A 13,955-nucleotide genomic window follows, 5' to 3' on the forward strand; every position below is an offset into this window, starting at 1 on the left:
AAGAAAAGATGAGGACTGCCTAGTGAAGGTAATCTGTCTGTCGGTTGGAAAAGTTCTTGCAACAATTTTCTTTTGACAAGGGGAGCCAAAAAATTTTTTTTTTACTCATTAATTTTCTCCATAATCAATGAAACTGTGAAAGCGACTTACTATTGCCAGCTGCTACAATCAACAAAAGCTGCCTACCAAAACGGGGTATGCCCATCACAGATCTCATTCTTCTCCATGACAAAACCAGGCCATACACTGCAATTTTGACTAGGGATAAATTGGAAAAAATGCACTGGGAAACCCTTGATCACCCTCCTTACAGTTGAGATTTGTCCCTCCCTGTGACTATTTTTTGTTTGCGCCCTTGAAAGAATTGCTTGGAGGGGAACGATGCGAAAACAATGAAGGTGTCGAGGAGCGTATGTGCAAGTGGTTGACAACTCGTCCTCAACCTTTTTATGAACCAAGATTATTCAAGCTTCCAAAACATTGGCAAAAGTTTGTATAGCTTGCAGGAGACTATATAGAGAAATGATGAAGGTATTAATTACGTATATTATTAATCAGTAAATTTATAAAAAAAAAAAATTACCATTTATATTTGATTCACCCTCGTATTAAGGCATGAAAGTTGGTTATGGATGAATATCACTTGTTTAAAAGAGAAGATACAATGCTTTCTAGCAAGTAATGTATAATTATTTCCAATGACTGCTAACTATTTGATGCAGTTAACATTTCTTTTTAAAAAGTAGCAGTTTGGGTAAATGGATTTGCACTGTATGTTTAGATGCAGTAATTTTAAAATGAATAATAGTTGTATTATTAGAAAAGTGCTAATATTGATTTTTTTTATGTATATTTTTGTTATTTTTCTAGCTCAAGAAAGCAATAAATTTGGTTCTGGAAGTTCAGTGAAAACACCCAATACAAGCACTCAAGAAATGCAAGTACAGGTTTGTATCATAAGTTTATAGGTTGATCATGTTTAACTTATCTTTGTGAATTATTGCAATTTCCAGTTTTAGTGATTTAACTGCTAAAAATAATTTGATATATTTTATGAAGTAGTTTATTAATATTATTGTACAAATGTAAATTTAATTGAAATAATTATAATAATATATTTTATTATAACAACTTTTATGACAAATATTTTTTGATAAATATTTTATTTAATATTTTATGTAATTAATGATTAATGTAATTTACTTAAATTGTAAATATTCTTTTTTAACTTATTTATATAATTCTTCAATTTTCTAAATGTGTTTAGGTTTTGAGTGAGAAAAGTTCGCATGATTCAAATTCAAATATATCTATGCTAAACAATCAGTCATATACAGTTAATACTAAAGAGGTATTTAATATAGTTAGAGGAATGTGGAAAAGCCCATCACCAGTTGCTAGTAAGTGTAAATTTAAGGACAAATAATTTGTATGTAAAAATTAAACTCTGTTAACTTTTTTCTGTAAAAATAAAGATAATGCTATTCAATTACGATTGATTAAATATAATTAATTATTATAAATATTTCACCATATCACACCAGAAGTTGGTTATTTATATATTAATAATAAGATGGTTAAGTTTTGGAAAATGTTTGGTTTACATACATAGATATATATTTTACATCTAAATCATTTTGATTATTAGACAAAGTGAAAGGTCAATATATAAACTTCTCATATATATATAATCTCATAATTATAGAATTGTTATTACTAATGCTACTGTTGCTATTATTAGAAATAATATTGTTTTCTTTAGTTTCACATGCATTTTTGTATTTTCTAATGTACATTCTTGGATTGTGTCAGTATTGAATTCTTGTGTCATCGTGAAAATTCTTTATTTATTAAAGTTACCACATCAAACCCTTCAAAAATATTAAACATTTTACTCTTGGATAATTTTATGTTTATACATTCATTTTAACATAAAATTAACAATAAAGCAATGCACATTATCACTGTAACAATATAAAAAGACAGCTATGCAGTACCATCCATGTAATACAGCACCAATGGATGTCTGTACCCTGGCATTTAATGTACCTTTTAAATTTTGTCACCTATTTTCCCAACCTAGCTCTGTTCTTATACTCTGTGGAGACTTGATCCCATACATTTTAATTATGACCTCACCACATATAATAAAAAATTAACTCCTCTCATATTTCAGCAAACATTTTACCATTTTCTAACAAAGACAAACCCAGTACACACAGACAGTAGTACAGATGGGTTAAAGCAGAATGATACCACTGGATTCGCTTTGGTTGTAAATGACAGAACCTGTGTGTTTGATCTACCTGATATTACAAGTGTCTATAATGCTGAACTGTACACCATCAATATGGCTTTGAATATCAAGTCAAAACATCATCACATCCTTATCTGTAGACATTCATGTAGTGCACTCCAACCTTGTATTCTGAACAAGATTTGTATTCTGGACATCCTACAGTTACTGAAATTCATAATATAATCACCAAGTTGAACCATCACAACACACAAGTAAATTTCTGCTGGATTCGTAGCCATGTGGGAATCCTGGGTAACAAATGTGCAGATTTTTCTGTTAAAGATGCATCTGGCCTACCGTCTTTCACAACTTGAGTTACTACTACTGATTTTATTAGTTTCATTAAACATAGTCTTTGAAGAAGATGACTGGACTGCCTACAGTGGATAATAAATTCAGACATATCAAAGATATGGTGTTACCATGGGACTCTTGCCAAGAGGAAGTGGTCTGTGCTGATTGTGATTAGGACATACCAGAGCTACTCACAGATATCTGATGTCAGCAGAAAATGCATCACTGTGCGTACAATGCGACTGCCACTTGACTGTGTACCATATCCTTGTGGACTGTATACGTTATGCGGCCTTACATCACAGATTTAAATTACCGAGGGATATTTGTCACATCCTAGGAAATGATAAATTTACTAAATCAGATATTGTTACTTCTAAGACGAATCTATATACATAATAAGATTTAATGATAACCAACCATAAATTTTGACTTTATTCTGTTATTCGTGTTATATATTTTATCCTAATGGTTATGTATTTTTTATTATTTTAATTTTAATCTTATTATTATCATCTTAGCTTTAACCGTATTTTATTAATATTTTAATAACTAAGAAGGGGCTTATTTGTTAAATTTTTCAACTTGGATGATGATAACATGAAAGCATTTTTCGCCAAAAAAAAAGAAAAAGAAAAAAGACAGCTACAAATTACTATAGAAACAATATGTGTATGCTGTTAATTTTATTTACTGATAAAAATACTGTGTGTTTCAAAATGAATATCAGATTTTTAAAGCTAAAGCTAAAGTAATATTTCTTAAGCTTCACATACGTTGATTAATTATACATGAAGTGAGAGCTCAACTCAAACAGTTTTAGCATGCGCGAGAGCTCTAAAGCCTACTATTATGGTTTGTGTACTAGCTTTGCAAATGAAATGATCCACCATGACGATGAAGACTTTCTTTATTGTTTTGTATTTAATGAGGAATCAACATTTCAAGTTAATGGAAAAGTAAACACTCATAATCTGGGGGTCAGAAAATCCTCATAAAATATTGCAGTGTGAATGAGACGTCCCAAAACTGGATGTTTTATATGTTGTATCCTAATGGCAAGTTTGTGGGCTGGTTTTCGCAGAAGCAAGTGTGTCTGGAATGAACTGTCTTGATATGCTACAATTGTGGCTCTTTCCCCAACTGCAATACAAACCTCAGAACTTTATTTGGCAACAAGATGGTGCACTTCCTTACTGGCATAATGCTGTACATGATTGGTTGAATGAAATTCTCCCCAACCACGGGATTGGTCACTCGGAACCAGATGACAGGGCTTGTTTGCCGTGGTCTCCATGTTCACCCAATCTGACTCCATGCGATTTTTTTCTTTGGGGGTTTATAAAGGAAAAAGTCTATATATCCCGCTGTTATCAGCTGACCTACTCGTCTTGAGACACAAGATTGAAGCAGCTGTCACATAAATTACTCCAGACCTACTGATTAAAGTATGAGATGAACACCTATTGGCTGAATGTGTGCTGTATAACGAATGGCATTCACATTGAAAACTTATGGGAAAAAGTTATTTGAGTTGCTCTTTCATTTCATGTATATAATTGTATATAATTTATCAATGTAAATAAAACTTAATAAATATTACATAACTTTAAAACCCCAAAATTCATTTTTAAACACATGGTACTTATAACATAATTAGTTGCTACTAAACATTTTTAGAGAATTTAACCCACACAAGAATATCAGAAATAAATTTAAAAAAAAAAAAAAAGTTTTTTTGCCAATAAAAAATAAATTTTCCTTTCTGGTCAAATCAACATTGATTGTGGAGATGAGCATCTGACAATCTTCTCTAGATTATTGAACATTATTTTTCTTTTTATTAAAGTTCAGTGAGGTGAAAAAACACTGCCTGTTAGAATTATTTTAGTTGGATTTTAACATTTTTTACCAGAGGTGTTTTTACTGAACAATCTCTGTTCAGAATCTAAACAAACTGTTAATGTAGGTTTCTTATTTAAAATATTTTTCATATTCTATTCTACTTTGCTCTTTGTTTCAAAGTTTGTTCTAAATTAAATAGAATATCAGTTTCTTTGTGAGTTTTAGCTCAAGACTTATGAACATAAACAAGCAGACTGATATTTGGTAATATATAAATGATCATGTAGATATTTTTGTAAAATTAATGTGATGGGTACCATGTGGTTTCAGAAATACACTAATCGCTCAAAAAAATTAAATTCCCATGATTATAATACAATGCAACCTTTAGAGAAGTTAAACGCATAGCCTTGTTTCAGGTTTTAATTGTTCATCATTTGTTGATTCATAAAAATGTATTGTTTTCATTATTTTTCAGTTTCAAAAATTGATTCAAAAACACCAACAGAAGTGGCAAATTCTGAACCATTTAAAGTACCACAACCTCCTAAGTCTGGTTTTACATTATATGTTGATGAATCTGCATTTGCTGAACAGTTACCTTCTACAAGTATGCAACATCAAAATCATCCAGTAACTGCCATTGATGCTGAAAATATACCTCCTATACGGAAAAATGGTTCTACTACAAAAAACGTTTGTGGTCTGCAAGAAAAACGTACTTGTACTGTACAACAGGTTTATCAACATAAAGAATCTGTTAATATTGATAGTGACTTAGGTGTAAATGTTCTTACTGGTTGTGTTGAAATTAATGATGAGAACTGTAGAAGTGAAAAAAAATTGGCTGCTAGACAGCCATTTACAACTTACACAGATGAAGTAGATTCTGTTAAATCTTCAATTAGTGTGGGTAAAAAAACAGCTGGATTAATGAGTACTATAACACCAAATAAAACCAGTGATGCTGAACCTTGTTGTTCATCTGAAATAGCTGTTGCCACAACTTCGGAAAGAAAATCTAGATTTATTATTCAATGTGATGATGAAGTAAGCAATAAAGAGGCATGTAATGAAGTAGAAAATGATATGAATAATTATATGTTACAATTAAAATGTGTGAAACAGAACCAACTTCCTTCATATCATCCTAATATGGATGTAGCAGGTAATGATCAACCTGTCACTTTACCATATGTTCCACCACCTGTTAATGAGATTCCTGTTCAGGAAGATGAAGGAAAAGAGAATTTTCAAGCACATAATTTTTTAAGAAAAGCTGAAAAGCGAGAGCTCTCAGGAGTCCTACAACCTGCTTTGAACATTCCATTTGAACACCTTCAAAATCTGGTAAAACATTTTTACTTATAATATTTTGCAGTAGTACAATTTATAATTATTTATACCTTGTCTATTAATTGGATTTAAGGTTTATTTTCTGTATACAAAATTAAAAATCTTGTAATCCTGATATATCTATGTGTTTAACCGAATTTTAATAGTTGACGATTAATTACGAAGAAAAAGTACATTAACGAGCAGTGGGTAAAATCCATGCTTAGGAAAGAAGCTCCAATAACTGTTACAATGAATTCCTACATTTAGTTAAATGTTTTCAGTTTTTCATTCAGAATTATTTCGGACAAAACCGATTGACGTGAAATTTGGACAGTAATTAGGAAATAGCTCAAGGAACAAACGTTATATAGTGCTGATGTGTTCTTTTACCATGAGGGTGGATCCCACCCCTTCTCGGGAGGTGGAAATTATTATATTGAAAATAACTGCAGAAATCAATGGAGGAATAAATTCTAAGTAAAAATGTTCTATAAAAATTTTTTTTAAAGTCAATACTTTTTGAGCTATTTGTGATTGAAAATGTTGATTTTTCATGTAACCATTGAATGATTTTTCACGAATAATTCAAAAACCTTACGTTTTTATCAAAAAACTTTATATAGCAAAATTGAAGCTTATAAAATAACAGATTGTTTTTTTTTTTATATTTCTTTAGATGTAATATGAACTGAGTTATGCCTTGTTGAAGGTAACATTTTGTTCACCAAAAACTGAAGTTGGATGTTTCAACATTAAATAACGGAAAAATTTTTGAGGAAAACTTATAGGATATTTTTCAAAGTACTTGTAAAGACCTTTAAAATTAGCTTTGGTAAAAGTCATTAGCATGAAAACTAACAGAATTATGATGAAAATAAAATGGTTGCCTTGCTTTTTCAGAGAAAAAATCAACAATGAAACAAGTGACTTTTCTGCAAGAATTGGAATTGAACGTAATCCTTTTACAATTTATTTTATTTAAGTACTAACAATATGTTCTAGAAGTTTGATCGATTTGGAATGACTAGATTTGAAAAAAAAGGTTGAGTCAAATTAGAAAAAGTTTTTGAAATTTCTTAAAAATTTTTTTTTTCACAGTAATTAAAAACTAAAGAAAATGTGTAAAAATGTTTTTTTTTTTTTTGAGTATAAAAGTTTATTATTTTTTTTACTGAAAATTTTAATTTTTTATTTTATTTCTGTAGAATAAAAATTGATTGAGATATCACCATTAGAAGTTTGCATTTGGTGCAAGGACCACCTTTCCCAAGCCCTTTAAACTCAAAAATTTAAAAACTAAGTGCTCAAGGAATTTGAACTTTAAATCCCTTGTAGCCTTTGAAATTCTCTGCAAAATGGTTTTTTTGAGCAATTGGATAGCTTAAAAATTAAGGAAGTTGTAGTTGAAAAACCAATCAAATATTTTCGGTGCAATTATCAGAGCATGTAAATTTTAGCTAAAGAGGTACAATTAAACAATTTGAGTCGTATTGAAGACTTCTCAGCGTTTCTTGAGCAGATGCGCTATGAGTCCTTTATTAAAGCTTCTTTCACTTTTATTTTCCTGTTTAGCCTCCAGGAATTACCTTTCAGACTTTACTTCAGAGGATAATGAGGATGATATATATGGGTGTAAATAAAGTGTAGGCTCAGTTCGACCACACTTTAAGAGAGTCTATTTCCAAACCCAGGTGTGGCTTGGAAACAAAAATATTTGTCCAATTGACTGAGGATGGATAATTAATGAAGGCTCTTTACTACCAATTAAAATGTAGAAAATGCTTGCACTGAAAGAACTGCTCAAAATTATATTTTGCAATTACAAAAGTAAAAATTGTAGTTAACAAAAGTATGCAAGTATTGCAATTACTTGTGGCTGCAGTAAAGTTGGACTTTTTTTGTAACCCTACGTGTGGATCATGCTCTGGTGACAATTGTCAAAGTTGTCCTCCAGTTACTGACCATGAGGAGGAGGTCGACAGTTCTTGTGATGCTCCATAGTTACAATAATAAAATGTGCTATTATAATGTATGTAAAATTTTTATTTCTCTCTTTTATACATTTTATAATTTTCGTTTTTAATTTTACGTAAACAAGATTGTTAATTTTAATCATGAGACTGATTTGTAAGGTTTGGAACATTGCAATAAGCATTAATAACTGTAAAAAGTTTATAATTCATTATAAATGCACCATTAAACATTTTAAGCTGTTGAAAACTAGTTTTTTTGTTTGTTATTAGTGGGATTCTAAGGATTGCAACGTTGTAACATATAAATTATGTTTCAGAATGTGGAACAATGTTTATTCTACACAATTAAATGATTTTGAGCTAAAAAACACTTGCATACATAATTTTAACAATTTTTTTAATAAGGGATGGTTATTAAGAGCTGATACGTTGCAATAAATTATATTATAAACGGTAAAGGGATTTTTAATTCATTATAAATTATTAAAACATTTCAAACTGTTGAAAACTAGATTTTTTTTTTTTAATTTCATCATATTTTTGATTGTGGTTTCTACGGGTTGAAACATAGTAAAACATCATCAATACACATATGACCAAACAGTCAATATCAGGCCCCCTCGTGTACAATCTACATCTAAAAAGTAAACATAATGATACAGTCATACATGAAAACAGTACCTTGTGGCTTACTTGGAAAAGTATGAGTTGAAGTGGTTTTCTGGTGCCTTATTTACTAAGCTGAATATGCTGCATGTCAGTATGCTTGATTTATTTCTTTGCAAATTTACTTTTTTCTTGAATATAAAATTTCTGGCTTTGAAAACAAAAGGAAAATATTTTTCCATAAGCTTGTTCTTGAAGTAGCTGAACTAGTATTAGGTAACAGTTTCAATTACAAAATAAATTTTCAGATGTTTATTTTACTATGAATTAAGTTTTCTTATTTATATTTAAAATAATAATTAATATTTATTCTTAACAGAATTTAAAACCTTAACAGGAATTCTGTTAAACCTTAACAGAATTTTAATTATTAATGAAATATTTAATTTTTGATCATACTGAAGTGATTTTTTTTAATCTTAAGAGTAGAAAATCTTCAAAATTTAAATTTTAAAAGTAGTGTAAATTTTTTTTTTAGGATAAGGATAATGATTTTGCTAATGATACTTGTAATACAAAAGCATTTGCATTTGATCTTCCTTCATCAACGCCTTTTCCAAATCAGTTTAGAAATGTTGATCCCACTGATGGCAATGAAAATACTGCTGCTTACTGGTGAGTTTTAATTAAGTACTTTTTGTATAGAATGAATTTTGTGTGGTTTATTATTAGTGTAGTTACTGGATACTGAGTGCTACAAAGTTGCTATTGAAAAATGCAATGCAGATCAATAGACTAGTAGAATCATAATTTTTCTCTTCTGGAGAAAAAATGTTGAAGTGGTTTTGAATATTGCTAAATTCCATTTTAAAATAAATTTTATTTTATAAAAAAAAATATTTTTAATTGTGAGTTAGCTTAATAGAAGCTCTTAGTTATGATTGGGAAATACATTTTTGTCAAATTATTTGATTTACCTTAAAAATTCTTTTTGTTCTGTTGATTTTATAAGTAAATGGTTCTTTATGATTTCTGTAATGGGTAATTACAAAATTACTTGTCCTAAGAAAAGTGAGGATTACTGTACAGTTTTTCAAAAAATTAATGTTTAAGCATTATAAAAATTGTACAAAAGCATGTTTAAAAAAAATATAACAGGATTTCAAAGCTATTTAATATCTTTACTGTAAAATGGAAGAGTAACTCTTACAGTTTTTCCTTATAAGTGCAATGTGAGCATCTTTCATCAATCGGCACGCATCCAAGTGATAGGATACTTCATCCATACTTTAACAAGCATATCTGAAATAATGGAAGTGACAGCTGCTGCAATCCTGTGCCTCAAACAGGTAGATTTAAGAAATAACAGAGACATGTACACAAAATCCTTTATAAAACCCCAAAGAAAATATCTCATGGGGTCAGATCAGATGTCCTTGCAGACCACAAGCTCTATCATTGGGTCTGTGCCGACCAATCCAAAGGTTGGGGAAAACTTCATTCAATCAATCCCACATTATCTTATTGCAGAATAAAATTCTCTGGTTCATCTTGCAGTTGAGGAAAGAGCAGCATACCAAATAAACAACTCCTATTATGTTTATTTCAGCAAAAAAGAATGACACCTAAACTTCTGTCGAGATATTGCTCAGAAAATGTTTAATTTTGGTGAGTCCCTTTCGCATTGTAAGAATTTATGAGGATTTCTGTTCCCTAGATATAGACATTATGTGTATTATCTTTAATACTAAAATAAATTGTTGACTCCTCTCTAAACACAATACAATCAAGAAAGTCATCTTCATCCTGTAATATTTTGATTGTGAAATCAGCACATACAGCCTACATATTCAGTAGGCTTCAAAGCCTACAAACAGCTATAAAAACTGTATGGAAGCATATATAAGCATTTTCTTAAAACATTTCACATTGTCATTGGCATTGTTATTTTGCAGCTGGTCTTAAAAGATTTTTTAGGAATATGAAGGAAAGGCCCCCTGACACATTCAATATTTTCTTCAGACACTTGGTCGTCCGTTACTCTTCCCTTTACATACAAATCTGGTTATTTCAAACTGCATCAACAAATGTTATTTTCACTTGGAGGATCAAAATTAAACTTTCTACAGACTACATATTGGATTGTAATTACATTCTCATTTAGCAAAGCACTAAACAGAAAGTTTTCTGTTCAGGAGTCACCATTGTTGCTACTAGTGCTGTCAAGTGGAGAGATAGGCAATCACCCTATTGCCATGTGCGCAACTAAAACTGCCCTTTTTACTCTTTGATTCTGGTCTTAAATCAACAATCCATACCTCATCCAAGGAATATAACAAATTAAAACCCTGACATTCTTCTTTACACCCAGTATATATATGTTTGTGTGTGTGTGTGTGTGTTTTATAATGAAAATGAAATAAATGTTTTTCCATGTGAAAAATACCTAGTCTTATTGGATTTGAATTCAGAAATTTAAAAATGTAAGACAAACTCCTTTAATGGGGAGCTAATAGAATGATAAAAGCCACAAAAAAGAGATTGTTACAAATGTGTGTGATATTTTGATGCATAACAATTTTTTGAGCTTTATGCATTTAAGTCACATTAAAAGGACAGTCTTTGTCCTTTTAAACATTTCAGTCAATTAATATTCTAAAATTACTTATAATATTTTTAAAAAAAATAAATAAATAAAAAATATTAATAAAATTATTTATAATTTTATCATTAATATTTTAAAATTATTTATGGAACAGCAGTAAAAATAATGATGCAATTTTTTGTCATCAGTCATTTGATCGGTTGTGTATCTGTTGCGTTCTGCCTGTACGAAACCTTTTGTTTCTACTTTCATTCCACATTTTTAGTTATCTGTTTCATGTGGTCTATACTTTAACTTCATTTATTGTTCTCTAAACTTCTTTTAATTCAAATTCATTAATCCTGAATGGTGTAATTTAAGTGCTATCAATGATGTATTTTTTTAGATTCATCCACTTACCTCTCATTTCCAATTTATTTTAAAAACCCTCTTCATTTTTGTATTCTGTTAATCCTAATTTTCAACATTTTGCTATTTTGCCTTGTTTCAAATGGTTTTATTGTTTGGTTTTTGATGTTTTACTACTGTGTAAGTATTACATTCCATACAGATATATGAAAAAAAAAGATAGTGATAATTTTGCAAAACTAAATTTTAATCTTAAAATGTGTATACTCACACACTTGTTTAAGGTAGACATTCATACTATGTGATGAAATGGTGAATAGTGTTGATTTTGCACTTAAGATAAAAGAAGGCTTCACAACTTATAGCAATAAGGAATGTTGTTTACGTAACAACATTGTTAGCTGCTTACTTGTAAGTTTTAATATCTTATGTAATGTGCTCTTATAAGAACAAGAATACATACATAGCAATATGTGTACATAAGAGTATATGGTATTCATAAAAATACTAATACAACGTGTGCAATTTTAAGTAAAACATTTTGTTGATTTGTGAAAGGTTTATGTACTGAATAAGCTTAATTTACAGTACATATGATAGAATATACTAAAGCTAAAATCAGATGTAGATTATTTCCTACAAATGATTTTTATTTCATGTGTATAAATTTACCGATCTTATTTTTATTTTTTCAGCTTTTTTTGTTAAATTAGTTCTTTTTTTATTGTAGCTCATATCTTGGTGAAGATATGCCAAAAGCAACTACTGAGCTTAGTGTAATCTTAGAAGCATCAAAAGAAAGATACAGCAGTTCATCTGGAAGTAGCTCAAGTGGACAGACACCATATGGCCCTAGCCATTATAAACCTCTTAATACATATAGTGAGATAAAAGGTTCAGAATTACATAATATTACAGGTAGACTAAATTAAAAAAATTTACTCTGCATGAAAAGAAATGATTCTTTTTGAAGATCAGCTTTGAGAGCCAAAGCTGATCTTCATACCTGTGTTGTTTTCTGCTTTTATTTTAATTAATTATTGACATCTTATATTTCTTATTAATTAAGTGATAGCCTCCTGACTGTGGTTGTAAAACAAATTAGTATGTGAATATAACAAAGTAATTAAGCTTGCTGTGATTGTCATGTGTATATGATGGTAGGTTTTCCAATAAAAAATCTGAAAAATTTCGTTGAATCAACTAATTATTAATGAATTACACAGTACGTCTGAAAAGTTCCCAAACTAAATTAAATAAAAATACAGATTTAAAGATAAACAAATTTACTCACATCAGCCCTCTACGTAGAACCCTTCTCTAGTTATATACTCATTGCAGCGCCGGTAGATTCTGTCAAATACTCTGGAGAAATCACTTTGTGAGATTGCCTTCAGCTGCTTGGTGCAAGCCCTTAAGACGGCTGGAATGTCATCGTAAAAGGAGCCTTTCATCTTCAACTTCAGTTTCAGGAACAAAAAATAGTCTTTTGCAGTCAATTTGGGTGAATAGGGTGGGTAGGATAAGACAGTGATTTAATAAGTTAAAACTGTTGTCATGTGTTCCGAGGCATTAATGTGCAAGAGAGTCCAACGCTCAGATCCTGGTACTCACGCCAGATTTGGCAAATGCGATTAGGCGTTTTATTTTTTCCAAATAGAATTTAGAGTTCACAGTTTGACCAGTTGTGCGCACACTTTTTTAACGTTTTCATTGTGAACAGCTGTTCACCTCAAAGCGGCCTCCCACTTTGTTTGTCATAATCCAATCACTCTCTACCGTCTTTAAACCATTCCCACCACCAAGTATGTTGTAGCACGAGATGTGGCTTCATTACCAAATGCTTGCTGTCTCATAGAATAAATTTCAACGAAATATTTTTGAAGTTGAACACAAAATTTTATTGCACTTCTCTGTTCCATGTCACGGCATAATTTTAATTGGTATGAGTGTAGCACTGATTTAACTTTAAACTCATTTGTTTTCTGAGGCATTCACAACGATGAATGGTGCTGTCAAATCTGGACTAGGCGCAGGGTTCACGCTTCTGTGTTTTTAGTTAGTTAGTTTGAGGGAATCATGTTAGGTTGGATGTGAAGATGTCCATTTGAGGCCTATTTGAAGGCAAAATTTGATATATATTTTACTGATGCAAATATCTGCTGAAGCATTTTCATTGGTGGCATCTCAACCGAGGCCTGGCTGATGACTGTGAGATGTAATCAGTTAGAGGGTCTAAAGACGACCTCCAGTAAAGCCCCTCAGGGCTCAGAACAGAGGGGGTGGTGTGGTGACCGGTAATGTCACAAGGTCTTCCCCCTACGGGGTTGGGATGTTCCATGTTGCGAGCTCACACAAGGTCACATGAATATCCATGTGCAGCCAAATATAACTCAAGACTGGAGTGATGAAACGTGATGAAATTTTGAACACAAACTCATCAGACATTGTACTGCATAGTTCCTTGGTTCCTTGGTTATCAAAGGGATGGCGCTACTTGTATCAACTACAGAAATTTAGTTCAGTAACTTTTCAAACATAGTGTGTATAAGTTAAAAAATGTTCAAAATAAGCCTAGAGAAAATTCTCAGTTATTGATATTATAAGTTTTTCAGTTTCTGAAGTATCAGCAACATTTTATCTTGAG

General features: G+C 30.6%; 1 protein-coding gene across 1 annotated transcript in view; it reads left to right on the forward strand.

The window, feature by feature from the left end:
- The window catches only part of LOC142319231 (mitotic checkpoint serine/threonine-protein kinase BUB1-like), a 115,428-nt gene that overhangs the window by 59,149 nt on the left and 42,324 nt on the right, over positions 1-13,955 (forward strand). Inside the window, exons 10-14 of the mRNA XM_075356269.1 lie at positions 871-947; positions 1,268-1,400; positions 4,917-5,788; positions 8,894-9,030; positions 12,039-12,226. Of these exons, the coding sequence (XP_075212384.1) occupies positions 871-947; positions 1,268-1,400; positions 4,917-5,788; positions 8,894-9,030; positions 12,039-12,226 (1,407 nt within the window). The remainder of the gene's footprint in view (positions 1-870; positions 948-1,267; positions 1,401-4,916; positions 5,789-8,893; positions 9,031-12,038; positions 12,227-13,955) is intronic.

This window comes from Lycorma delicatula, chromosome 2 (assembly GCF_047948215.1).
Source record: "Lycorma delicatula isolate Av1 chromosome 2, ASM4794821v1, whole genome shotgun sequence".
In the NCBI taxonomy this organism is placed as follows: Eukaryota; Metazoa; Arthropoda; class Insecta; order Hemiptera; family Fulgoridae; genus Lycorma; species Lycorma delicatula.